Source organism: Tinamus guttatus, unplaced genomic scaffold (genome assembly GCF_059628265.1).
Source record: "Tinamus guttatus ecotype Peru unplaced genomic scaffold, ASM5962826v1 Tinamus_guttatus_pri_ptg000240l, whole genome shotgun sequence".
Classification (NCBI taxonomy): domain Eukaryota; kingdom Metazoa; phylum Chordata; class Aves; order Tinamiformes; family Tinamidae; genus Tinamus; species Tinamus guttatus.
Window position 1 is genome coordinate 9,338,073 of NW_028288774.1, and position 24,974 is coordinate 9,363,046.

General features: G+C 37.4%; 1 protein-coding gene across 2 annotated transcripts in view; it reads right to left on the minus strand.

Moving 5' to 3' along the window:
- The window catches only part of CHID1 (chitinase domain containing 1), an 87,073-nt gene extending 62,638 nt beyond the window's left edge, over window positions 1-24,435 (minus strand). The window contains exons 1-8 of one of the 2 annotated variants that reach the window (XM_088525826.1): window positions 24,385-24,435; window positions 21,997-22,138; window positions 20,620-20,769; window positions 19,686-19,818; window positions 18,816-18,860; window positions 17,687-17,793; window positions 16,165-16,226; window positions 8,846-8,938 (exon numbers count right to left, since the gene is read on the minus strand). In XM_088525826.1, the coding sequence (XP_088381952.1) occupies window positions 8,846-8,938; window positions 16,165-16,226; window positions 17,687-17,793; window positions 18,816-18,860; window positions 19,686-19,818; window positions 20,620-20,769; window positions 21,997-22,107 (701 nt within the window). In that variant the 5' untranslated portion in view covers window positions 22,108-22,138; window positions 24,385-24,435. Of the gene's footprint in view, window positions 1-8,845; window positions 8,939-16,164; window positions 16,227-17,686; window positions 17,794-18,815; window positions 18,861-19,685; window positions 19,819-20,619; window positions 20,770-21,996; window positions 22,174-24,384 lie in introns of those variants that run through there. The other variant, XM_088525825.1, reaches the window with a different exon arrangement.
- Between the last annotated feature and the right edge of the window lie 539 nt (window positions 24,436-24,974).

Here is a 24,974-nt window from a genome sequence, read left to right on the forward strand (position 1 = left end):
TCTGATCTTTTGAAGAGCCAGGAGGTCACCACCTAACAGTCAAAGGTGTTTATGATAGCTGAAGGCACTGAATTAATCAGTGGGTAATTTTCAAAAAAGCAACGTGCCAAACAAGAGATTAAGCTAATTTACAGCATGAGCAGTGTTCAATGATAATTTGGTAACCTCTTTCACAACTTTAAAGAAACACATACATGAAGCAACAGCTAAACACAAATTGCTGTAGCTGAAGTTGAAACTGTCTCTCCAATTAAACTTTTGACTGATGCTGAGAAATTTAATAGCTGCTATCTAGAGGCAGAGTGTATTCATTTACAAGAAGTGTCTGTATATTAATGCACAGCCATTCAAATCCTTGTGATAAATAGATGCGTGTATACGAAAAGAGAAAATGACAAAAGCAGTAATAACTCTTGACCAGTTAGAAAATGGGAACTATGACCCACATTTGCATTGAAAGCTAGTGAAGATAACTAGGAATATTTTCAAAAATACAAAAATGTGAACTAAAGTAAAGGTCTTCTGTCTCTTTCATGGGGATCTCCTAAAAAATGTCAGATTAATTCCATGCATTCACATCGCTATAGCAAGCCTTATTGTTCAACAAATGAAGAATGCAGTTTCAAATTTTTTCAGAGAAAAAAATAAGTCTTTTCAGAGCAAAAATAAATAGAAATTCAGGTTCAGCCCCATATGCTCTCCACTACAAAGACAGAACTAAAACAAAAGCAGTTTAGAGCAGTCTTCCTGACATTGTTCAGGAAGGTCAACAGATCCAGTTCTTCTAACAGCAGGCATACCACAATGAAGATTCTCAAAATAAAACTAAGAGCCAATCGGACATAAAAGGCATTCTCTTTGATGGCTTAAATCCAAAGCACATTGGAGCAAGAGAGGAAAACAGCTGAATCATAGTAAAACACTGAAGACTTTATGAATCTCCCTGCTCCAAGAACAGTGATAAAGTAATTGATCTTGAGTTATTTTCAGATTTCCCGGAAGTCCCACATCTCCTCATGCATCTCGTATTTTGTAAAACAAATATATTCCCCGACAACTTGCCATTGCTTTCAAAAAATGTAGTGTTTCAAAAACAGTTAGCCATAGCATATCACAAATGAGTTATCAAATTCTAAGGCTTCCAACTTTTGAAATGCAAAGAGTCCTTTGATTTTCAATTTTTCTCCTCTATCAAACAAGAAATCATCATCAGTAAGCATAAGCAGCAGTTAAAAGCAACAGTTGGGACATAACCGCACTTAGCTAGGAGTGAATGGGAAGCAAAAAAGACACTAAGATTCTGGGCTTAACATACAAATGTGATAAACTGCTCAGAGGGAGGAAAGCAAGCACATGTTTTGTCATAAGCATGTTGTGTTATTTAAAGACAACCGAAAACCTCAAATCAGATTATAAATTTAACTTCTTCAAAGCTGTAGACATGATTTTGGAATCATCATTTTAATTCACTGAGGCTAAAAGCATACCTCTGAAAGTCTCAATTTAAGAACAGAATACCAAAATCTGATACGAATATCTTCAACTGCCTCCTTTCTTTTGCAGTGTTCTGCCACTACAACCACTTTTTTTTTTTTTTTTTAAATCATAACTCAAAGAAACTTCTATGTATTTCTGGCTTTCCTCAAATGTCAGGAGACTTAATAAAGCCTAGAAAAGCAGCCATTAAAAAAGTCCCAAGCTAGTCCAAGTCCCAGGTGTAACACCTGCATAAGGGGATAAGGAGCAACCCAGAGCTCTGCCACTGCAAGAAAAACTGAGGAAGGTGTAATAATCATTTGCTTCCTCCTCCCGCAGGAGGGAGGGAGAAAGTTGCACAACAGAGCTTCCTTGTGCTATTCTGCAGAACAGGCATTTGTGGAGGATTAACACCGACACCCATAGAAATGAATACACGTGTTGCTCTCCTCTTTTTCCTTGTGCAGACTGCCATGTAGATGTGTCGCATCAAGTTTGAAATGCATATGGAAAAACACTAGTTTTGCTAAGGCTTGGAGAACCTCCAACTATAATCTAATCATCTGTCCAAAAGAAGGACTGAGAATTATTCAAGCAATCACTCACAGTTTGTTTAATCTGTCTTGAAAAATGCTTCCGATAAGGAGACAACAGTTTTTCTAGGTGTTTTTAATAGTGTTTTGCTATCAAAAGCTTTTTTCTAGTACTGAACTATGACTCCTTTATCACACAGGAAGAGTATTTTTGTCCTTTTATTCCAAGCTGAATAAAGAAAAAATTATCATGAGGAGAGGCTGAGGGAGCTGGGCCTGTTCAGCCTGGAGAAGGCTGAGAGGGGACCTGATCAGTGTCTATAAGTACCTCAAGGGAGGCAGTGAGGAGGATGGGGCCGGCCTCTTTTCACTGGTGGCCACCAACAGAACTAGAGGAAATGGCCACAAACTGAAACATCAAAAGTTCCATGGGAACTTACGGAAAAATTTCTTAACAGTGAGGGTGACAGAGCACTGGAAGAGGCTGCCCAGAGAGGTTGTGGAGTCTCCTTCTCTGGAGATCTTCAAAACCTGCTTGGATGCAGTCCTGTGCCACGTGCTCTAGGTGAGGGGGGTGTAGGGGGGTTGGACTAGATGACCTCTAGAGGTCCCTTCCAACCTTAAGCGTTCTGTGATTCTAATGCATACTGCTTGAAATGTCATCCCAGCCCGCCTGCATCCACCTGCAGAGTGCACTATTTTGAGATAGCTGGGCACTTGCATCAAATTCATACAGAGAACTTTTGTTTTAGAAGCAACAGGGAAATATGCCTTACACATACACTAATGCTTCCAGATCGGAAAACTGTGGTTAAGAGTATGTTAGAGACAAGTATGTTTAAATATTACTTAGATAGACCAGAGGCATGTATCACAACACATCAACAGCAAACTGTGTGCAATTTCTTAGTAATAGCATTTTCAAGAACTTCCTTCAAAGGGAAATGAAAGCTTCAATGACTTGTTCACAACGTGCATCATTCTTGTCAATAATTCTAACTACCATTAAGGCTAAAGTCAGCTAAGGCTAAACAAAAACGTACTGCTCAATGACCTCTGCTTTACTCTGAAAGCATGAAAGCATGTTAGTAAGACATGGGTAATAACATCTACTACTTTATATAGCAATATTTAAACCAAGAATTCATTAACTATAACTAGTCTAGCATGCTAATACTATTTATGAGACCACATGAATGCTCCCTCCTGTTTGGGGCTTCTTGAAGAATTGCAACAATCTATTTTTAGATTTTTTTTTCTTCCACAGCCTTTTAATTCCTAGAAGACATACATATAAAATTCAAAAAAATACAGATTTTAAATCAACTTCTTTTTCCAGAAAAGCAGTAATTGATCCTTTAACAGTATCTATACTGATGCCTTCTATCTGTAACTGGAAGACTCTTTAAGAAAGTAACAGAGGCTTCTGTGGCTTTCTTATACATTCAAAGCATGACAACACAAGTTCTTAGTATAAGTATGATCCTCTTTTTAAAAGACAAAAAAGTTTCCCATCGCACATCAAATAAAAGTTGAAAATTTCACTAGTTTACTTGATATTTTACTTTATCCCACTTACAGATACCATAAAACTTCAAGGGATAAAGAATCACTTGCTATTTAAGCAGCAGCTACTGTCTTTTATTTGCCTGCTGGCAGGTGCTGTAAAAGGATGTCCATCACATAGGATATGCACTGCTTGATGTGTGCCTTAACCATCAATATGTAACTAAAGAGCATAGTGTTATATTACAGTCAGTGATACAGCCCATGCCATTTTTACTGCTTGTTTGTGCATAGAACTCTACCCCAGGGGACAATAAACATCCAAGCAAGCGACCACTAACAACATGTCTGCAAATACCAAGTTATTTAACACTGTTTAGTGAAAATAACAGGTTTTAATGACTTAATGTCTACAAAGCTGATCCTTGACACTGTTATGCCATATGCTCAATAGCAGTAATAAACTACGGAAGCCAGAAATGCCCTAGTTATACAACCTAGGAACCTGTTGTTGGAAAGACAACATCCTATCTGCAACTCCTGCAAGCATTCAGCTGCCTTTGCTCTCTCTCAAGACAGCAGGAAACAGGAGAATTATTGATATTCTTCCTGATGACATCACGTCTAAAAAACTTAAGATTTTTCTTTACCCATTCTTTTCCTTCAAAGTAACTGGGAACCACTAAGCATAAAACCATTACTGAACCTGAGCAAAATATATAATTATCCAGTCAGTTAAAATTCAGTTAATCTACAAGCAAGAACTACTATTCAGATTCAAAGCCTCACTTTTTGCTTATGGAAATGCATACATATCCTAAAGCATATAAGCAGTAAAAAACAAAAATAACTACCTCCATTCCTTTGATTTACAGACATAGCAGAACAGACACAGTCAAATTTCAGGTCTCCTTTCCCAACTTTTTTTTTTTTCAACAGTTTCTTTAACCCCTAAGCAATATCCATATTTATCTGCCTTTTTTTTTTTTAAGGCTAGTCTCCAAAAGAAAGAAAAAAAAACAAAAAAGAAACTAGTATCATCACAACAAGATAGCAAGCATAATGTAGTCATAATGCAGCATAACAAGATAGCAAGCACTGAACACAGTTACCCTATTGAGAAAGGGACTTGTGGTACACACCAACATAAAAGCATCCACACAAAGCTTTGATCAGTATAGTTACTGCAGTATATTAATCACTGAATCAGTTCCATCACTAAAATTAAACATATATGTTATAAATATGATAAAAACAGTGCTAAGTTCCATATACTTATGCCAGGAATTTTATCAAGCCCATGATCAGTCAGCAAAAATTGAGTTACCGACATTGCCAATCATTTGGTGATTAACAGGGAGATTAACCTGGCCACTCACCGCTGTTTCCAGTATGGTACTCCCATAGTTTATATGTACACCCATGTATGTTAGAAGCTTTAAACATTCCCTAATATTTTGAGACAATCTGTTGAAAGACAGGCTTGAAGTCTTCCACAAACCATCTGTGCTAGAAACCATTTACATAATTCAGCAATCCTGCTATCTCTCCTCGACTGGCATGACCACAAGCCTAACATCCCAAAGAGGAACATGTACTCTTATGTCATGATTTTGCTTCTTGCTCTTTCTTTTACACATTGCATACGTTTGTGGGAAAACCATACAATTCCTGGAGATTACATGGGAAAAAATACTAGCTATCCTAATCTGTTTGCCAGTATGATAGCTCTATATGTATTTTCTCTGGCAGCAAACTCACTAAAGAGATCCCTGGTCCCGCTACATATGTTTCCACCTTCAGATTGTGCCAGCAGAACTGCCTGTGGACAGTGCTGTAAACATTTAAAAGTAGTGATCTGCATTTTTTTCCTTCAAGAGAGGTTTTCCCTGAGCCTACAACTTCAAGTAAAACAAAGGGCAAAGGCTTTTCAGAATCCTTGAGTTATAGACACAAGCTTCAGCTAGGGGATTCATTCTCACTTAGCATAGGTTATCAGCAAGAGCTGCCTTTGAGAAGTTAAATAGACAATCTAGTAGGTTCCCTTCCTGCATCATACAACTGATCTCATGCACAAAGCTGCATTTTTCAGACTCTTTTTGTATAAGCAAAACAGTATTTCCAGCTCTTAAAGGTGTCTCTTTTCATAATGTGCTTGCTGCCAGACTGTTTTCATCTTAACAGTTAAGAAAGAAATATAAATTACAAATTCCTAAATAAACTGCTTACATTTTGCTATGCTTTCTCTTTAAATATTAATCACGGTAGAACACAAAAGAAACAATACTTCAGCCCTTAAGATCCTAGCTGAGAAGGGTAATTGACATATAGCTCATGTCTCCTTTATCAGTCTTTTGCCAGTTACTGAACTCTAAAATATTATATGATTCTTGATGGTACTTCGCTGCCTTTTGCCATATTTTTGATTAACAGTCTATAGTGATTCCAACAAATAAAGGATATAAAATGCATTAAAGCACCTTCAATCATGTTTAAGTATTAAAATCCAAAGTGATTTTCAAAAAATCTGATAACATGAGATATTTAATACCCAATGGGAAGCACATTTCAGCAGAAGCCCTGTTATCCTATAAAGCTAAGTTTTCAAGCACAGCTGCTATCTAAAAGTAAAGGCAGGCAGAAACAAGTTTTCAGGATTCTGCTGTGGATATAAATAAATACAACACATTTCTAAACTTTAAAGCATTCTCAGACATTGTGTATATTTTAGGACTTAACTGATTAACAATTTCTTGAGTAAATGGGTAGCACATTTCAATATTCACAACAGCAGTAACAGCAATTGCAACACATGGCCCAAAACTCACTGAGTTGTTCTAAGCAGCCCTGAAAAACATAACTATTTACTATAAATAAAGCAAAATCTGGTCAAGGCAAAACAGCCTTAGAGAACCTAGAAGACAAATGTGGTGCCTTCAATTCCCCATTTCAGGCTCTAGGAAAAAAAAAAAAAAATAGACCATAGAGATCCATGTAACTAAAAGAAAAAGAGTCTTGAATCCCTCTGGGTGTGAAACTGAACCTGCTAATGGCAATAGGTACAATCACCAATAGGCATTTTATGTTTTGTAATTTTTCTCTGCCTTCTCCCCACCACCAAAAGGAGTGATTGCACTTCACTAACTACCACTTACAGTAATTACTGAAGTTCTACCAGAGCATGCATTAACATTTTAAAAAGTATGTGTGATGAAGTGATTGATAAAGGGTTTTAGTAAAATGTTTTAAGTGTTCTTCCTTACTTTTTGTGTAACTACAGTTAACAGCAACAGAAAGTGTCTTTAAAAAAAAGAATCATTAATTAGAATGAGGAAAGGTCAGGAGGGAATTTTATTCCAGCATGACAGATTGAAGTAAGCTATAGACAGAACTGAAGACCTAGTTATTTATCATTATTTTTCACTTAACCAAAGCAAAAGGGATCTCATAACATTTTTATTATCATAACTCAGCATGAATGTGAGGTTGAGGCATACAGCCTGAAATTTTCCAGACAAATCTGCAAGAAATTAGATTATTCATGGTCTGCCAATGTCAAAGGTCATCTTGTGAGCCAGGATTTAATATCCATGTCTCCATTTTTAAATAAGCTTTGAGGTTATTACTCTTTTGTATGATGCTTTAATACCACCCTGCACCAAACACTTTCGATTAATGGAAGCATGCTAGCACTTCATACGGCGATAATCAAAACTTGTGGTTCAGCTACAAAAGCCTTCTCTAGTCTTAGTCTGAACTGGATTTAACTTTACAATTACCTAGTGACGAAGTGATTGTCTCATCTGTGGGATAAAGGTATAAATTATCACACGTGGGAAAGATCTGACAGACCTAAAGACACTGTACAACAGCCAGTAGCCCTTTGTGATCAAAGGTTTGAGGTCAAGACAGACTACCCTTCAACCTTCAGCTGGGAATCAATGAAAAGAAAGAAAATAATTTTACAACAGAATGACAGGTAAAAGATCCCCACAAAGACCCCAGTATCAAGTGGGAAGAAATCTCTGCCATGAGTGTCGCACTGTTCCTGGCAAAGACCTCTAGATATTGAAGATTTCTGCTTGAGGAATACTGCAATGCAAGTCTAGGATCAAGAGTAACACTGGAAGAATACCAGAAGAGGTAGAAAGCAGGAAGACAATTATATTAACAATTATTTTAAGACTTTTTTGTATTAGACAGCTTAGACTACTAGACAACTAAAACATTAACCGAACTAACAATAAGTTGATGGCTCCACTTACACAGTGTGTGATATGATTTGGAGTGTAACAAGTTTCCAAACTGCCTCAGGCATATAGGATGTGTATTCAGATGTAGGGAGACCACAAAAAAACACAGAGCACAGAGAAAAGGGAACCAGCCACATAAAGTTTAGAGAAAAAGTAACACCTGCATAAGTCTAGGGTTGTCCTGAGAGGATCCTGAGGGTCTATGCTTTTAATGCTGTAGTGCAGTAGAATTGCAATATTCCTCCACCAGTACTATGTCACAAAATGTGATATGAAAACATAAAAATCCGTAGGTCGAGGTGAAAACAGGGAGTCCAGGGTGACAGATAAAAACCTCCTCAGAACACAAGCTAGGCAATTTTATAGGGCTGCACAGTTTACATGGAATTCCTTCCATGTAACTGCATATCAATCTTCCATAGGTACTCCCCCCTCCCCCCAGCAAGTATTTCTCTACCATATATACTGAAAGATAACAACTGCTATTGAACCAGAAGAACATGAAATAGGCATATTCATCAGATTCAAATCATTGCACAAACAAACAAAATCATTAATATTTCTAAATATTATCCTCCTAATGCATTTTCTGGATATATGAATTACCAAGTCAAAACAGAAATAAACACAGCCGTATTATAGATAATTCCTTCCAGTAGCTCTGCCTTGCTTGCTTAAAGAACAAGCCATTATCCATCATAGCTGAAGTTGTGCCTAGAGGCTCTGAAAGATTTTATGCTACTCTATTGCCAAGAAGTTAAAAAGACTGCATAAAATCATTAATTTTCACACTTATTTCTTCTCTTGTGCTCTAGAATGTTCACTAGACGTTTTGGGCTAACACCCCAATAAGAAGTACCTCTGCATATTATTTTGAGATCAAAAGTTAGAAGGTGTATACAAATAAACACAGTTAGTATTCAGCGTGGCATGCAGGAAGACATGACCACTGATCAAGCTCGAGTAATTTCCCACTCATTAAAACCATGTACCTATAAACAAAGCATTGAATTTATTGAATATTGAACAGGAAAGTGTTTCTCATCTGTACTCTGCCATATAAATAGGAATACTCACCCTGCTGCAACTGCAGGAGGGATGACCAGGATGAGTTTAAGTTGTGCTTCATGCAGAGCTTCAGAAAGGTGAGTGAGCAAGTGAATCAGCTCCCTGAAATATAAATATATTGTTAGGGGAACAGGCAGTAAAAATGTTGCTATATTGACACAAACAAGGTGATAATAGTAGGAAGGCACCTACAGATGATCCAAAAAGTTGCTAGAGAATGACCACAGCAGAAAGACTTGAGGCAGATTGATCAGGGTTTACCCCCTTCTAGAAGGAAGAACACTAAACTGCCAAAAATGTCTTAGTTAATTGTAACTAGTGACTTAACTACCAACATGCAGTTAAACGCTTTCTAGGTTTATTTTAACTTAATCATGCATGGTTAGCATGTAAAACTAGTTTATCTTACCAGAAAAGGGCAATCATTGAGGTACACATTCAATATAAAACATGAATTACTAAAACCACATGCTGTTCTAAAACTAACAGCAGTTGAATAGATTCAGGTTGCCACAGTACTACTACACGCAAAATCTGAGAATTTGTAAAGATGCTTTTACAGCTAGGCATGCACTCTTCCAAGTATTTCTGGACCCTGTATTTACAAAAAAATTTTTTTTCTTTGCTATGCATAATCCTTTTGTTTCTTAATACATTAGCATATAGCTACAAAGTAAGTGCCTGACAATGCCATACCTAGAAGTATCATCTTCAATTCACAATATAAAGATTTGCCAAAAAGCTATTTTCATATACATATTCTAAATATTTCAATGGTAAAATGAACTCCAACATTCTCATGAAAACTACTTCTACTTTTCCTCAATTGATGGATGACATTAAAAGTAAATCCTTCAGGGACCGATTGCAGAAACAAAAAGTAACGTCTATTCCTATTTCAAGAGGAGTCTAACACTACCTTCAATTCACACTATAAACACATGCTACTTTTTTTATACTGGGTTTGATCTGAACCCAGAGAAACAAAATCTGGTGCTATAATGCCCTTCAAGTCAGTTATCATACCCAGAGATATTCTTTGGGGATCAGAGACTCACCATGGGAATGACTGACTTGCACAAAGTAGACACTATTCAGAAGGCAACCAAATACTTTCGATTTTCCCCCCAAACAGTTTCATTCCTGATTAAAACTAAGAGGGCTACAAAAAACATTGATCTTAAATCCTGGCAAACAAACAAAGCAAGCTTTATTACAGCCCTAGTGCCATCAATATTTTACACTTACAGTTTGAGACCTGGCTGCACTGAACAGATCCTATCAATGAAATATCACAGCCTGCCACCTATATTGCTCAAACAAGGTGGAAACATGAGATTACAAGTATCAGCTTTTGGTCTGCAACATGTATTTCTACCATTCTTATTTATGTTGCTATTTGTGAAATAATAGCTTTTCTTCCCATTCTCTATCATATGCTTTCCACATTAACAGTGTCACTATTCAGACAAATCAGTTGCAGCAAAGAATCCTTTTTTTATACAAAGGCATTCAAGAATTACAACACCAAACACTCATCAGCTCCAATACACACATCATAGCTCCCATATGTCATAGTCCTATGAAAAACTACAATCAGTATTAAACCTAAGTAAACCTTCTTTCCTACTGAGAAAAGTCTCATGGTTAGGTGACCTTTTAAATAATTTTGCTGGAACTGAAATACAAACGCACTCCTTATTAGAAGTCAGAGATAGCATTTAAAAGACGAATTTGACCCAAGAATCAATTCTTCTGGTGTTGAGATTGTTCTGCACTCTTCATCAGCAAAACCTCTCTTCTCTGCCTGACTGCCTTTTTTAGCTCTAGGAGCTTTGGAACCTCTACAATACACAAAACTGGAGTGACAAAAAGCAAGAAAAATGTAACACAGAGGGACGGAAAGGAATTATCAGCTATTTTTTTCATTTAAAAACAATGCCATTCCTCACAACCTCAATCCAGTATTGCATATCTGCCTCATCTCCTGAAATTCTATCCAAATAGCAATATTTGCAGCATAAGGAATGCATTGGGGTTATTTTGAATCACTTAGAGAGAAAAGGGCAAGGGGAGGGGGAGAAAAAATAAATAGACAAGCGAGTATTAAACATAAGGTTTTCCCTTCCCGTTGTAACACAAGTTAGTGGCTGCTTGCTAGCACAGGTAAAGATGTGTGCACAAAAGCAGTCACTTTTTAAATTTGGAAGGGCCTAACACATAGAACCACAGGCTGCAACTGTAAATAAAGGACAGAAATCTCCATCCTGAGAAACAGAAGAAAGCAGATTAGATTATTGTTTTTATTTTTTGAATAGAAAATGGGACTACAACCTAAGTTGTTTTTTTGTTGTTGTTTTTGTTTTTTTTCCCCCCCTTCTCCCTCTGCTTCATACTCCATCAAAACAACTTCTACTTCCTCTCTTCCCCTGACAAACCCAAGCAGTATATCTCTGACCAAAAATTAATTCACTTCAGCTTACAGCAGGTCAGGAAGAAAGAAGTTAGCAAAACAGCTGTAAATTCTTGCTCAAGAAACTTAGCTTAGCAAATGTTCACTAACTGGTTGAGCTAGGTCTCTAGGCCCCAAAGACTTTTAAGGTAAATTAGACAGGATTAATGGTTAGTACCTAAAGACTTCATTTAGGCTCACTTTTATTTATCAGCCAAGACAGTATGTAAATCAAATGTGCACTCTTCCCCTCTTCACAAAACAGCAATAGAAGGATGGTCATTTATTGTGTGCTATTAAAACTTTACCATATCTCCCAACAGTGCTTTCCAGCGTTTTAACACAACATTTTCCCATATTACTAGTGGCAATTTTGAAAGAAAAAACACTGATATTTTAAAAATTATGAGGTGCAGAAAAGTAGCAAAAAACAGCCTTCCTGAAAAGGCTTAAATATTTACCCCAGATTTCACCAGCTGAAGTTAACTTTAGAGCAGCTACTAAAATATTGGCAGCTTTAAGACTCTATCACCAGCTAATTAAGGTTTACATCAATCCTACTGTCAGGCCTTCTATTATCACTATCATACAACATTTTCCAAATGTTCATGATTCCAAAGCATTTCATCCCTTACAAAGTATGCAAATTTTCAATTTTTTTTTTTTTTTTTTTTTTTTTTTACCAAAGTTAATTTTTTTACAACTTATTTTCTGACACTAATAACAGTGTCAGAAAAAACAACTATTGCAAGGTGACACTTTAGCTTACTTCAAGACACACGAGTGACCTGCCAATATACTTCGAAAGCTACACAGAAGATACATCTCATTGTTATATCATGCTCTCCAGTTATGTGACCCTTCAGAACCCTGCAAGTTTCCAGCTTCAGCCATTTTATTGCTTAAGCTGAAAGTCACTACTCCCCCAAATTTATGTCTTGTCAAGAAAATCAGGCAGAATAAAGCCATCTACTTTGAGAAGAGATTGCCCTTTTGTGCCATTTCATTGCCTAGTTAATACCAGGAAACTGGAGTGAATTATAGCAAATCTTTGATTAATAGATTAATTTTTCAGGGACTGGCATGGATGATAGATCTGCCAGGAAAAGAATTTGCTCTTGTACTCCTACCGACATTAATAAGATGTCTGAAGGTCATATTTTGCATGATGTCAAATGTTTGCAGCATGTGGCAAGGAAAACTATGTTTTACAGATAGTTTCTATGTGACAGTAGTGCCATCTGTCAGGTAGTGCCAGACTCATCAGAATAACGCAGGCACTTTTATGGGTGCTGTGAGATTCTGATGAGCTCATTCATACCTGACTACATGACATAGGCCTCTGGTAGGGGAGGGGAAGAACTGAATTAAGGTATCACGCATTGGGTATTTTGGCCAGATTAGACTCTGCTGTAGGAGACTCATTTCTTATATGTTAAAAGAAGCAATAGGAAGATGAGTAACATCTTTTTGCACTGTGTACCACTTGCAACGATTGTCAGCTTATGAGGAGGCAGCATCAACTAAATGCTATTAATTTGACTTCAGTATGATATGGGTAGAAAAAAAATACAAGTTTATGTTCAAATAAGTCATAGGAAAGAGGTAGAGTACTTCAAAGTATCTGCATTAGACCCTTACAGTAGCCTAAATTGGTCAGTATAAGCTCCATACTCCCCACTTCCCTATGCACATCTCAAGACTATTCAAATTCTTCAGATAGAATAAATATAAGTGCCTAATACCATTGTATGCACCCTGATGCATACAAAGCATCCTAAGGCATATTAAAATCTGAGACAAGAGCTTCAACTACAATTAAATCAGCTTTCTGATTCTGATATGTAGCACTTAAATCATTACTCCATTAAATAGTGTGTTCAAAGACTAACTTGCAGTTTTTCATGTTCTTTTATAGCCTCACCTGCACCAGTAGTTTATGACATATTGCAATACTTCTGCGAAAAAGCCTCCCTCTACATTGTCTTCAAAAGATAGTGGACACTGATTTCAAGGTTGGAACATAGAAAAGGCTCCCAGTGTTATAGGGGGGAAAAAAAAAGGAAGAAGTTTCATGACTGTAAATGAGGCAGTTTCCCAGGCAAAAGTATCCCACAAGCAGATCTTACTCTCTAGTCACTTCAAGTCTGATTAAAGAAATCTGTACTGTATTCTATCACCACTAAGATAGTGCCCTTGACAGGCTCATGGCTCTTCACAATGCTGCTGTATAAAGAACAGGAACATTTCCACAGCTTTCCCCTTAAAACAGATTCACAAAAGGATACATTAACATAATCAAGTGCCACTTCATTAATTATTAACTTAATAGATAAATATCCACTTTAAGTTAAAAAAAATGAAAACCACAATGACTATTTTCTGCTTACAAATCCACAGCACCAATCTTATGCAAAAGCAAAATCTCATAGAATTTCAGTTTGTTCTGTGATGTCATAAGAAAGCTGACAGCTGCAGCATCTCTGCAGTTATTTTTGCAAATCTATGTTTTCTCCATAGCGTAATGCTGGCTGCTTAAACAAGTAGTCCTAAGCTCACATAATTTCTAGGGGGCGGAGGGGGAAGCAAATAAAACAAACACTCCTTTAAAAGACATTTACGCTAAAAAGGTAAGAATAAATCCCATTAGCTAGGCAGGTCTCCTTGTACTGTCAGAAAGCTCTGGGAGTAATTTGAAGTCAAACACCATCTCTTCCTATGAGCACCATTACAATCTTTTGTTCACTTACCTAGGGGTAGGTTTAAGCTATGTGCAGATGTTTGACCTTGAAGGATCTGAATCAGCAAAGCTTACACTATGTACCCAGCAGCTAAGAGAGATGCTTTAACTGGAACATACACAACCAATGTGCTATCCAAGTCTTGTATCTCAAGAAGATTAGGGTTCACCTCTGTGTGGGCACACCTGCCAGTTCAGCTGTTCCCCACCTATCTAATATTAAGAAAATGTTTTACAACTAACATTTGTAATTTCAGAGATACACAACATGAGCAAAGGGTTGTATAGCAATCATGTTACAATACTGCCACTCTGTGGGCTGAAGAGGTCATGAGCTATTCTATTTTTGGTAAAAACAAGCAAGAGGCAAAAGGCATTCTATGATAACCCATTTTTCAGAAATAACTCTGCTGCTTGAAGGGAAATTAACAGATCCCAAAACAAAACACTCAAAATGCAATTTAAATTTAATTTAAAAAAGGCTCACTAAGGGCCTGGATGTGTTTAATTCTGCTGCTCTTATAGCTGCACACAGCATCTGCTTGATCTAAAAATGGAGATAACGAGGTGTCCTGTGACACTGGTCAAACAAATCGGTTTCCAGGTAGATAAGTCAGTTTGTCAGTCATTACTGAAGTTCTCAGAATGAAGACACTGGTCCACGTAGCTTACCAATGTGTCACAAGACAATTTTAATGATATTCATCTCTTCCTTTCATAATGCTTGAAGAACTGTTATTCTATACACGCAGGCTTGCAAACAGTAGTTACAGCTTCAGATTGCTGCATAGACAAGTCTCATTCAGAATACTTGCCTCTTGAGGACACAAGCCCACTGCAAGACACTTTGCAACATAAGCACTGAAGCAACAATAAAGGAAAGAAAAAGCACAGATGGAAGTAAGCACTTAGAACAGATGCTGAAGGGGAAGATGATCTACAGTTAATAACTTCAGCTCCTGCTCAGGACTTTCCGCCAAACATCTGCTTTAAAGCTTTCAATTATAATCCTGAGGTCTGGTTTACGTGTGGCTGTGTACAATAAACATTACTGACTCAAAGCAAAGGAGGCAGTTACCTTTCTTTTCTACTGGCACAATCCTCTCTTTCTCTTAAGTCACCCAAAGTACTTCCTATCCCTGTGTAGTAGTATAAACTAGGAGACACTGAATTCCTAGAGATAATGACCACAAACTGAAACACCAAAAGTTCCACAGGAACTTCAGGAAAAATTTCTTAACAGTGAGGGTGACAGAGCACTGGAACAGGTTGCCAAGAGAGGTTATGGAATCTCCTTCTCTGGAGATCTTCAAAACCTGCTTAGACATAATCCTGTGCCACACGCTCTAGGTGACCCTGCGTGTGCAGAGGGGGTTGGACTAGATGACCTCTAGAGGTCCCTTCCACCCTTAACCATTCTATGATTCTATGAATTCGTTAGGGGTGCTTCTCATTCTATACTTTGCTTCCTTGCCTCCAAAAGGATTCTGGTCTTTACGAGGACCCTACCAGCACTACACAGCATTACCCTATTTAGCACAGCCACTTCTTACGGAACTGGATGGGACAAGCACTGTTGGGAACCATTACTGTTGGGAAAAAGAACAACATTCTTACCACATCACAAGTAAATATACCATGGAGCTAATTAAGATGTTTGCCTTAGTCTAATTGTGTGTCATGTGCAAAACAGCATTTTTCTGTTACTGCTTAAATTAGTCTTCAATAGCTATTAAAGTTACAGCAATACAGTCCACCTTACATGAATGCAAGTTAACTAAAAGGAAAAGTATCTTTTTAATCAAACTACAGTAAGTATAAAAGATACAATAATCTACCTTGGCAGCCAACTAGTCACTTGCAGTTATCAAGCAGTTGCTATTTGTTTAAACCACCTTGCTGGTCATTTTAGAAGACTCAAATAGATTCAGAGCTGAGCACACAAACCAGTTGTCAGAAACAATCTGGAAAAATACCTGTTTATGAACAAGAGCAGCTAGTTTCAGTTATCCTAGAAAGAATTGTATATTGTTTATAGAGAACAACAAATCCAAAACAATGTGGGCAAATTAAGCTTTAAAGCAATACTTTAAAATATTTTTTTTAAAGCAAATGCATCTTAAGAGTTATACTTACGTTTGCTTCCGATTTCCCAGCTGACTCCAAACTTCAACTACAAAACCATCAAAATTTTCTTTCTAAAAAAATCCAAGAGTTAATCACCACGCTCACTTTGTTACACTGGTATCAAAGATAATACATTAAAGAAGCACACAATTACTTTACTTTCTTGCAGTATTTAGATTAAACACGTTTACGCTATTGCACAGCTTTATCTTTACTTTTATGCAGTATTTCAGGAAGAATTCGAAGTATTCAAGAAATATGCAAATTTAAAATTAATTTCCATTAGTTGTCCTTGACTTCTCCTCTCACAGGATAAGCTAGTATCAGATACAGAAAAAATAGCTATTAATGAAAGCTGGTTTTTAAGCAAGGCACATGGCATAGATTTATATACACACGCATAGGGAAGCAACTCATCAGGAATTCAGTCTAAAAATGTAAATACTAACTTTGGAATGCAGAAACACCATAGGATTGATTTCAATCATTTCACACAACTAATCTTTCTTGGGACAGCCAATGTTTAGCACAATCAAGGATACTGTTGGACCAGAGGATCCATTTTTTAAGAGGCCAACTGCTACACAGAAGACCTAAAATTGATGTAGTAAATTTGAATGTTAAGAAAGGATTCAGTTGATCTGTTCACCCACTTGCTCTGCAATATTAAGTTTTCTTTACATCCTGTAACAAGTGAGAACACTTACTATAATAGTAATTAGGAAAGATTTCATGAACCAATCACTGAGGTTAAATGTCTTCTGGGCACAAATTGCCTAGATCTTTACATACATAGTTCTAAAGTCTTTAAGGAGCTCCCCAGAACACCTGGGCAAAAAAACAACCATTCCTTAAAGGAAACTTTCTTTCTCCCTGCCACAGCCTCTTAACATTTTAAAGAAATTTGATTATCTGAGCAAAGTGTGCAGTAACAAGTACCCAATGATTTGTATTTGTTACTAAAATTGGCTCACTAAGGCTAGCATATTGAGCCTAAAGTTATTCCTGCAGTACAAGGACACAGCACTCACTGCACCAGTGACCTTTTGTCAGCTTACCAAAAAAAAAAAAAAAAAAACGAAAAACAACAACAAAACTAAAACAAAATAGTCCATACTTAAATTTTTTAAAAGGAAGAAAGGAAAGTCTGACCTCCATAAGAAGTTTCAGGTATCCACTATTGTCTCAGTGATGCTTAATCTGTGAGCTAACACAAGTTTAATCAGCCATTCTTTATAACTGACAAAAGTAATTAGTACAGCAGAACATAATATCTTAGTAAGGCTATGCTGATAAATTTATGTGGCTTCATTTAAGATGGATAAGTTACTTTAGGTGGATGGTTATACTGGAGTATTTTTACACTTCATATTTATAGGAACTGTACATATTCTGGAATACACTATGAATTATCCTGCATCAAATTTAGTTTTGATTAATACAAAAACACTGCAAGTCGGAATACCTACTTAACAAAAGAAACCAATAATTAACCTGCAGTGTTTTAAAAGCATTTGTTAAGTCTTGTTACCTTGGCTAGCAGAACCATATTACTGGAAAGCTCTTCTATCTCATCCTCACTGGCAAAAACACTTTCAAAGTCTTGGTAAGTCCAGCCATCAAACAAAATTCGAGGCACTGTCAAGCAGAGAAATTAATCAGTACTGAAAATTAAGAATTTGTTCTCTGCTGTAAAATATCTGACATCTAAGATCACTGCTCTTTAACCAACACAATCAGAGTAGATAAATTGACACTGTAAAAACTTCTATCCTCATTCTGTTTTAAGGTTAAAGGTCAGCACTAGTGCGAGGTTTAAAGAGAGATGCATTCAATTAAGAACTATCACTTCACCCTAAGTAAAATTTCAAAAGATCACCAACGTGAAACAGCAACTCTCTTGTAAGCTGAGAATCTCTCCCACCACAGCAGCAAGGTAGAAAAGTCCACCTCAAACTAATTTACTCTCTTGAATGCAATCCTATTATATATGTCACTCTTGCTCAACTCAAGAGCCTATGAGAAATTCTTATTTTGGAAACATAGGCATTTGAACTCACACTACATTTTTTAACTTTTTAAATGTGTTATTAGAAAACAAAACAGTTGTCAATTAAAGATCAGGAGAGCTGCTGCTGAAATGGTCAGTCATGCACACTGGAAATGCAAAGAACCCACATGGAGCTATACCTTTGTCTTTAAGCAATAAGGGAATAAACTACTATTTTATTCTAAAGATATTTCCAAGACTATCACCTGGCAGATGGAGTCATTTTAAGTTTCTGACAGAGCATTACATTTTTTTAAAATCTACTTCTTTCTGTAGAAGAATGTCTGAAACTTGAAGAGTTTTGCTGATTTTAGAGTCCCACAAGACTCTAACCATAGACAACTGTAAAATATTTAGCACAGTATAATCCCTGAAGCAATATTTGCCATTTCCCTGAAGACACACACTGTGGCAAATCCCTTGAGTTCTCAGCTTCTAAGGGAGACAGGGGCTAAAAGAAGGAAAGGGAGGACTCCTCTGTACTATCATGACAGAAAGTCTTATTGATTCAGATTTGCAAGCCCCTAATCTCCCTTTCCCTATATACTCCTAGAACAAAACCTTCTCTCAAACTCCTAATGGCTGAACACCAAACAAATAACATACTGACCTATTTTACTGTTTTTGGAGTTTTTTCTGACATCTTTCATCCAGCCTGTCAAACAGTATCAAGAAATATAACGGCTATTAAAATATGAACGATGATGTCAATGACAATTTTCAAGCATTCTTCAAATAATGTAGCATACTTATATCTTTCTGCCACAGATTACTAGTCCATAAGCAGTGCAGTGGAAAATAGTTTGATACTCAGAAAATAAGACTATTAGCCCTCACACCTCAGTCAAGACCAGAATTTATGATAGTCTTATAAGTGTTTCCCTTCCCTGTTCCTCCCTCCCAACACTATTTAGGGTTCTACATCATCACAGAAATTAGGCTACCACTTATTAAGAAAAACACTTTGGTACTCACTAAGCACCCCTTAGGAGGGTTTTTTTAAATTATTATTTCCTTTTAAGTTCAAGTGGCTAGTTTTAACTCATTTTGTGAATTTGTAAGCACCAGCATGATGAAAGTTAGAGTTGTTTTGCTTTAGATGCCACACCAACATTTCAATCAAGATCAAAAAACATAAGCTACTTAGCTAGTATTTAAAAGCATACAACCCAAAATCTAAACTGACGGGAAATTTCTGGATATAGCCATAGAATTAAATATATATATAGGAAAAATATTTTTAAAAAAATCACATACATCTTTCACACCCAAAATATGCACCTATGTGAACGCAAGCGAGGGCAGAAAGAGTTGACTCTGAAAGAAAAACTTACCATAAAATTAATAGCAGAAAGTACTTCACTACAAGTCAGAGGGGGGAAAAGAAAGTCCATATGTGTATATTGTCAGAACTACCCATCAATCTACAGGACCAGTAGTCTTACTTGCAAAACATATACAAAGAGAAAGAAAATAAAACCTTGGTCAGCATCATGAAGCCCAGTGAACTGGAACCTTTCCTTCCCTCTCCTTTTCACCTGTAGCCAAACTGGTGAGATTAGCGTAAATTTATTTCCGAATATTTTAGCAATGTCATAGCCATGGCTGTTCCACTTGCAAAAGAAAGAAAAGAAAAGTGAGTCACACAAGCAAAATATATAGTCCATTTTACTGTTTTATTAATAATGCAAACATAATCATTTGCGAGCTCCTCACTTGTTAGTTTGAGAAAGCCTTCCAGGATATTATTTTCTGTTGATTAAGAAAGGCACTCTGAAATTCCCTGGTATCTGCATAAATGGCAGCTCGTCAAATTGTGTAAATCCACCCAAACTACAAGAATCTGCAGTTAGATTCCAACAGAGCTTTCAATTAACACACACTTCATTTATGTTCAAGAGAACTTGAAAAGAGTGAGCTTAATAGGATACTTCTTTCTCATATACTGAATAGTGTTAAGAACGAAACAAGTGAGAAGCATCCTCTACACAAAAAGAGGGAACATTTATTATTCAAGAGAAGATGCTCTGAATAATAATAAGACTCAATAGTAAAAGATCTATTTGATAGTAGTATACTAAGTTTTACTGTTTATTTAGAAGCTTCAGATTGATAGCTGAATAGTATAAGGACATTGCAACACTTCTGGTCTGACTTTACTACAATTTCATGTGACTCAGCAAGGAAATATCATCTCCACTTTAACCAGCAAGAAGCACAACATGACTTGGACTTCTATAAGAAGCAAGCAAAACCTGAACGCCAAACCAGCCTCTGAAATAATCCTCTATTTCACTATAGACAAGAAGGTCCAAGTACTTTTATATCACTGACAGAAAACTACGGATTAGCACAGCCTACTGCATATTCATTCCAAGTTCCATTTTTAATAGTTTTACTCTTTATTAACTTACAGGAGTAATATAGCCCAGAACATCTCCTGAAAAGTGCCTTTCCTTTATCTCCTTGAAGCAGTAGCTTTTGTGTTCCAGTATAATATCTTTTGCCTTTGGATCAACAACTACCAGTCCCCGATTCTGTACATTTTTATCAGAATGTAGTGTCTGAAAAAACAGTTTTGAGAACAGCTATGTTAAATAACTACTGCCAAGAGCAAAAGAGGAGGAAAACAAAACCAAACAAACAAACACACATGCACATTAAACTCCAAACACTTTTCTTTAAACAGAGCAGCTTGATTTAAAAGTGAAACAAGAAAGAGTTCGGAAATGATTTGTCATCGTGAGTAAAATTATTTTGCAAGGGAAAAAAGCATATAAACAACAAAAACACAAGTAACAAAATTAAAAAATGAAACAAACAAAAAAACAGAACCACTCCTGGAGTTGGTCACACCTGGACATTCTCACTTTCTAAATTCTGATAGAGGACAAAAACATGAAAATGATGCAACAGCAAGAAGAAATAAAATCTCAAGTTATTAATGGACAGTTCTGCAAGTCCATACCAAGCTTACAAGACATTGTCATCTTAAATTTTAGAAATGATTCAAGGTTGAACTGCATATAACACCCAATTGATACCCTTACTCTTTTGGGACTACATAAGCCTACATCATGCATGGCAGTAATTTTCCAGTCTTGCTAAAAAAACACAGCCACTTAGTCTCAGTAGCTATAAGTTCTACACTACCTGCAGAGAAGCTAGCTGTTGAAATCAGTCTAAAGTGCCTCTGTGCTCATCTCTGCTCTCTAATAACTGCTGAAATATTAACTCCTAATATTAAAAAGGGAGCTTGGGATTATTAATCAACATTTTAAGAAGTCTTTTAAAGTGGAGATACTTTTTCTCAAGTATGCAGCTTCATAACTTCTAAAGGCAGTAGTTCACGGCATCTTCCTTTACAGGAGATCTCCTTGAACTACAACACCATAGACAATGTTAGCAGACAAGAGCAAAGATTTAAAAGGCCTAACAGTATGTGTTCAGTGACTGTGCAGAATCTATCAGTTCAGCTAAGGACACATGAGAATGGAAAAATATCTCCTTCAGCTGCACACACAAGGGACAAATTCCTACTTTTTCAGCTTGCATATGGGATGAAAGCTCCAGAATTCTAGACTTCCTTGGTTCAAGAAATGAAACAGTTGTGACACTCAGTAAAGTTAAAGAAATTGGTGGTTTCCAATAGTTTTCTCTGGGAACATATGCTTCAGTAGAAGTTCATAGTCACATTATATTGAGAGAATGACAACCACTTCAGCATCTCTCAAAGCTTGAATAGCTCATTGAATATGCTTATAGGTGAGTATTTCAGTTATTTCCCTTACCTTTTCCTCCATTTTTTTTGAAGCGCCTTTCTTTGCATCTGTCTTGGACAAGGTACCTTCAGCTAGCCAACAAACCATGGCAAGAAAAAATAGGGTTAAGAGAAGCCTCATCTCAGCTTTTCCCCTATCAGGTTCCTCCTGTCTTGAAAATGCAAGGATTCAACTCTCTGTGAACATAAGAACATAAGAACTTAAGAGAATTTCAGCTGTAGTGTTCAAGAAAAAAAAAAAAAAGTATATATATATATATTTGTCCAACCTCATGCTCTCACACTTTAAAAAGGGTTCTGCCTTAGCACTGTTTTTTCTCTAGGGCCAAAGTCACACAGTAGTTTCAGAACTTCTTAAATCCCAGCTTAAACACCCTCTCTTGCACCTTTTTTTTAGTAGCCTGCTATGGAAAAAGGTGAGTAGGGAGGGGAGGGGTTAGCTTCGCTTTTAAAGGGTTCCTAATTAAGTAGAAGGGTTCACAGCTGAAACAGATACATGTCTGCTGCCCACAATAATTAAGCTCAGCTCCATCTTTTCTATAGCAAATAAAAGATGTTGTTTGTTTCTGCTCCTGTCAAACCCAGCTAACAAGGCCCAAATCAATTAAGGGACAGAAAGAATTACAGCTGTAAGCTATAATGGCTTTACTTTCAATCCATTGCCAAATCAGTGATACACATAAAATTGGGGAGGGGAGGAGAAGGGAGGGAAGTGAAAGGAATAAAAGAGAAGGTCTTTTTGATATGTAAGAATGACTTTGGGAGTTTGTCTCAGCTCAAAATAAAATAAATAAGAATTAACTAAGAACAGTTTTGTTCAGTGTTATTTAGCTATCAGACCAACATCCTGTCATGAGAGGGACTTTCCAACTTAAAAAAAAAAAAAAGGGGGGGGGGGGGAAGTGGGATGAAAGAAGATAAAATTCCAAAATGGAAAAAAGTAACTTGTTTTTGATCCAGGAAATTCTCAGGATCACATTGGGACTAGCTTCCATCTACAACTGATAAATGGCTCTCTATATATACTAGCCCACTTCTCATAATTCTGAGATCCTAATGGAGAAAAAAAAAATAGCCTTTCCATAACTGCTTGAAATTTTCTGTCAAACGTATTGCCTTGTTCTTAAAATAACCTTGTTCTTCCTGTATTATTTTGGAGAAAAAAAAAAAAAAAAAAACTAAAAAACGACTCCTTTCATCACAAACCTTATGCACAAAATAATTTGAAGGATTCAGTCAAATCCCAAAAGTTGAAAAAAGAAGAAATGAAAAGCAGCAAGTCTTCCAATGCTCCTTGGATCCAGGAGGTGGGGTAAGATGTAAACTGCTATACCACTTGAATTTCACTGTTATCAATAATTAATGTCTTACCCTTCCCTTTTGTCCTCAAGGTGACTAGTTATTCCATTTTTTCTGTATCTTAAAAGATTACATAAAGCATTCTCCATTCCCTCTAGCCTGGCAGGCTCTATACACTACCACAGAGAAGAACAACTGGGAAGCTGGATAGTCAATACAAGACTTAAACAATTTGGACAGTGTATGAGTTCTTCCAGAAGCTGATATATATTGATCTGGGAGTGTTCGATTTCACTTTCGGAAACAATTAGCAACAGTGTTCACTTCCCTGTAGAGGAGTTACTGTTTAACAGCTTAGGCACATAAATTTAAAAATCCCTCACTTGAACTCTAATTAGACATCAAATCGGTCTTATTTCCTTGACATGAACATATCCATCTGCCAATTATCACAGGTCAACATGCAAACCCGGATCTATAGAAAATGATGAGCCATTATCAATGGTTTTCGACAGTGGTAGTTCAAAACTGATTCTTAGTTGGAATCTTATTTCAATGATCTGTGCTTTAGCAATAGCAGTGTAGTACAACATAAAGAGACAGTTTTGCTCTGTTACATTGTGTTTCTACCACTGCAACACGTAAGTAGGATTAAATGGAATTCCGACTTTTTCTGTGGCCTTGTGCAACTGGAAAATTTAGGGTCTGGGGTGTTTTTTGTTTTGTTTTTTGTTTTTTGGAGAAACTGGCCTGAAATTGAGTTTTATGCCTAATTTAGGTCACACAATATTGCATAACCAAACTGAATCTCCACATGAGGTAATGTTCTTTTTACTCAGCTGCTTAAATATTTTTTTTATTATTTTAGAGAGAGAAGAAAGTAGGCATAGTCTTAGGCTGCCTAAAAGAAATTACTCGGTTTCATTGGTTGCTTCATGAAACCAGCAGAGTAAGTATATGGGAACCAGCATTAATGCTTATACTTTGTTTCTGAAGAAGAAAACAGCTTTATTACTGTGGAGGAATACTGAGCAAGATGGCAAGTACCATCTCACAGCACCAAGACTCACAGAAGCTAGATCCAGGAGTAAAAACAAACCTGTTTCTAGGCTAAACCTCACTGCCTTTGCCCAGGTGACATCACGACAGAAATAACCCCCACATTCCTTGGGCTTCTAGCTGCCCCGGCGCTTTAGGCCGCCCTTGCAGCCCGTGAAGCGGCTGGGCCGGAGCGCCAGTCAGCTCCCGCCGCGGCCTACCGCGCCCGGGCGGCGGCCACATCGCCACGGCCCCGTCCGCCCCGCCGCCGCCTTCCCCCGGCCTCCAGCGGGGGCGCCGCCGGGGACACGGGTGGGCACTGGCCTGCCCGCCGCCACAGCCGCCGCCACCTACCGCCCGCCGCCGCCGCCACGGAAGTGAGGGCGGGCGCCGCGAGCGAGCGGGCGGCTGCCGGGACTGCGGCGGCCGTTGGGTGCGCGGGAGCCAACATGGCGCCGCAGCCTGTAACGGTCGCGGGCCTGCGCAACGGCCACCCCACGCCCATCGCGAGCGCCCCCGCAGAGCAACGCGGTTCTGCCGGGCCGCGGAGAGAGCAGTCGGGAGCATCTTATGTGACTTCACGGGCTCCTTATAGGAAGTAAATACCATATTAGAAAAAATGATTTTAAATGAAATAAGTGTTATATACAT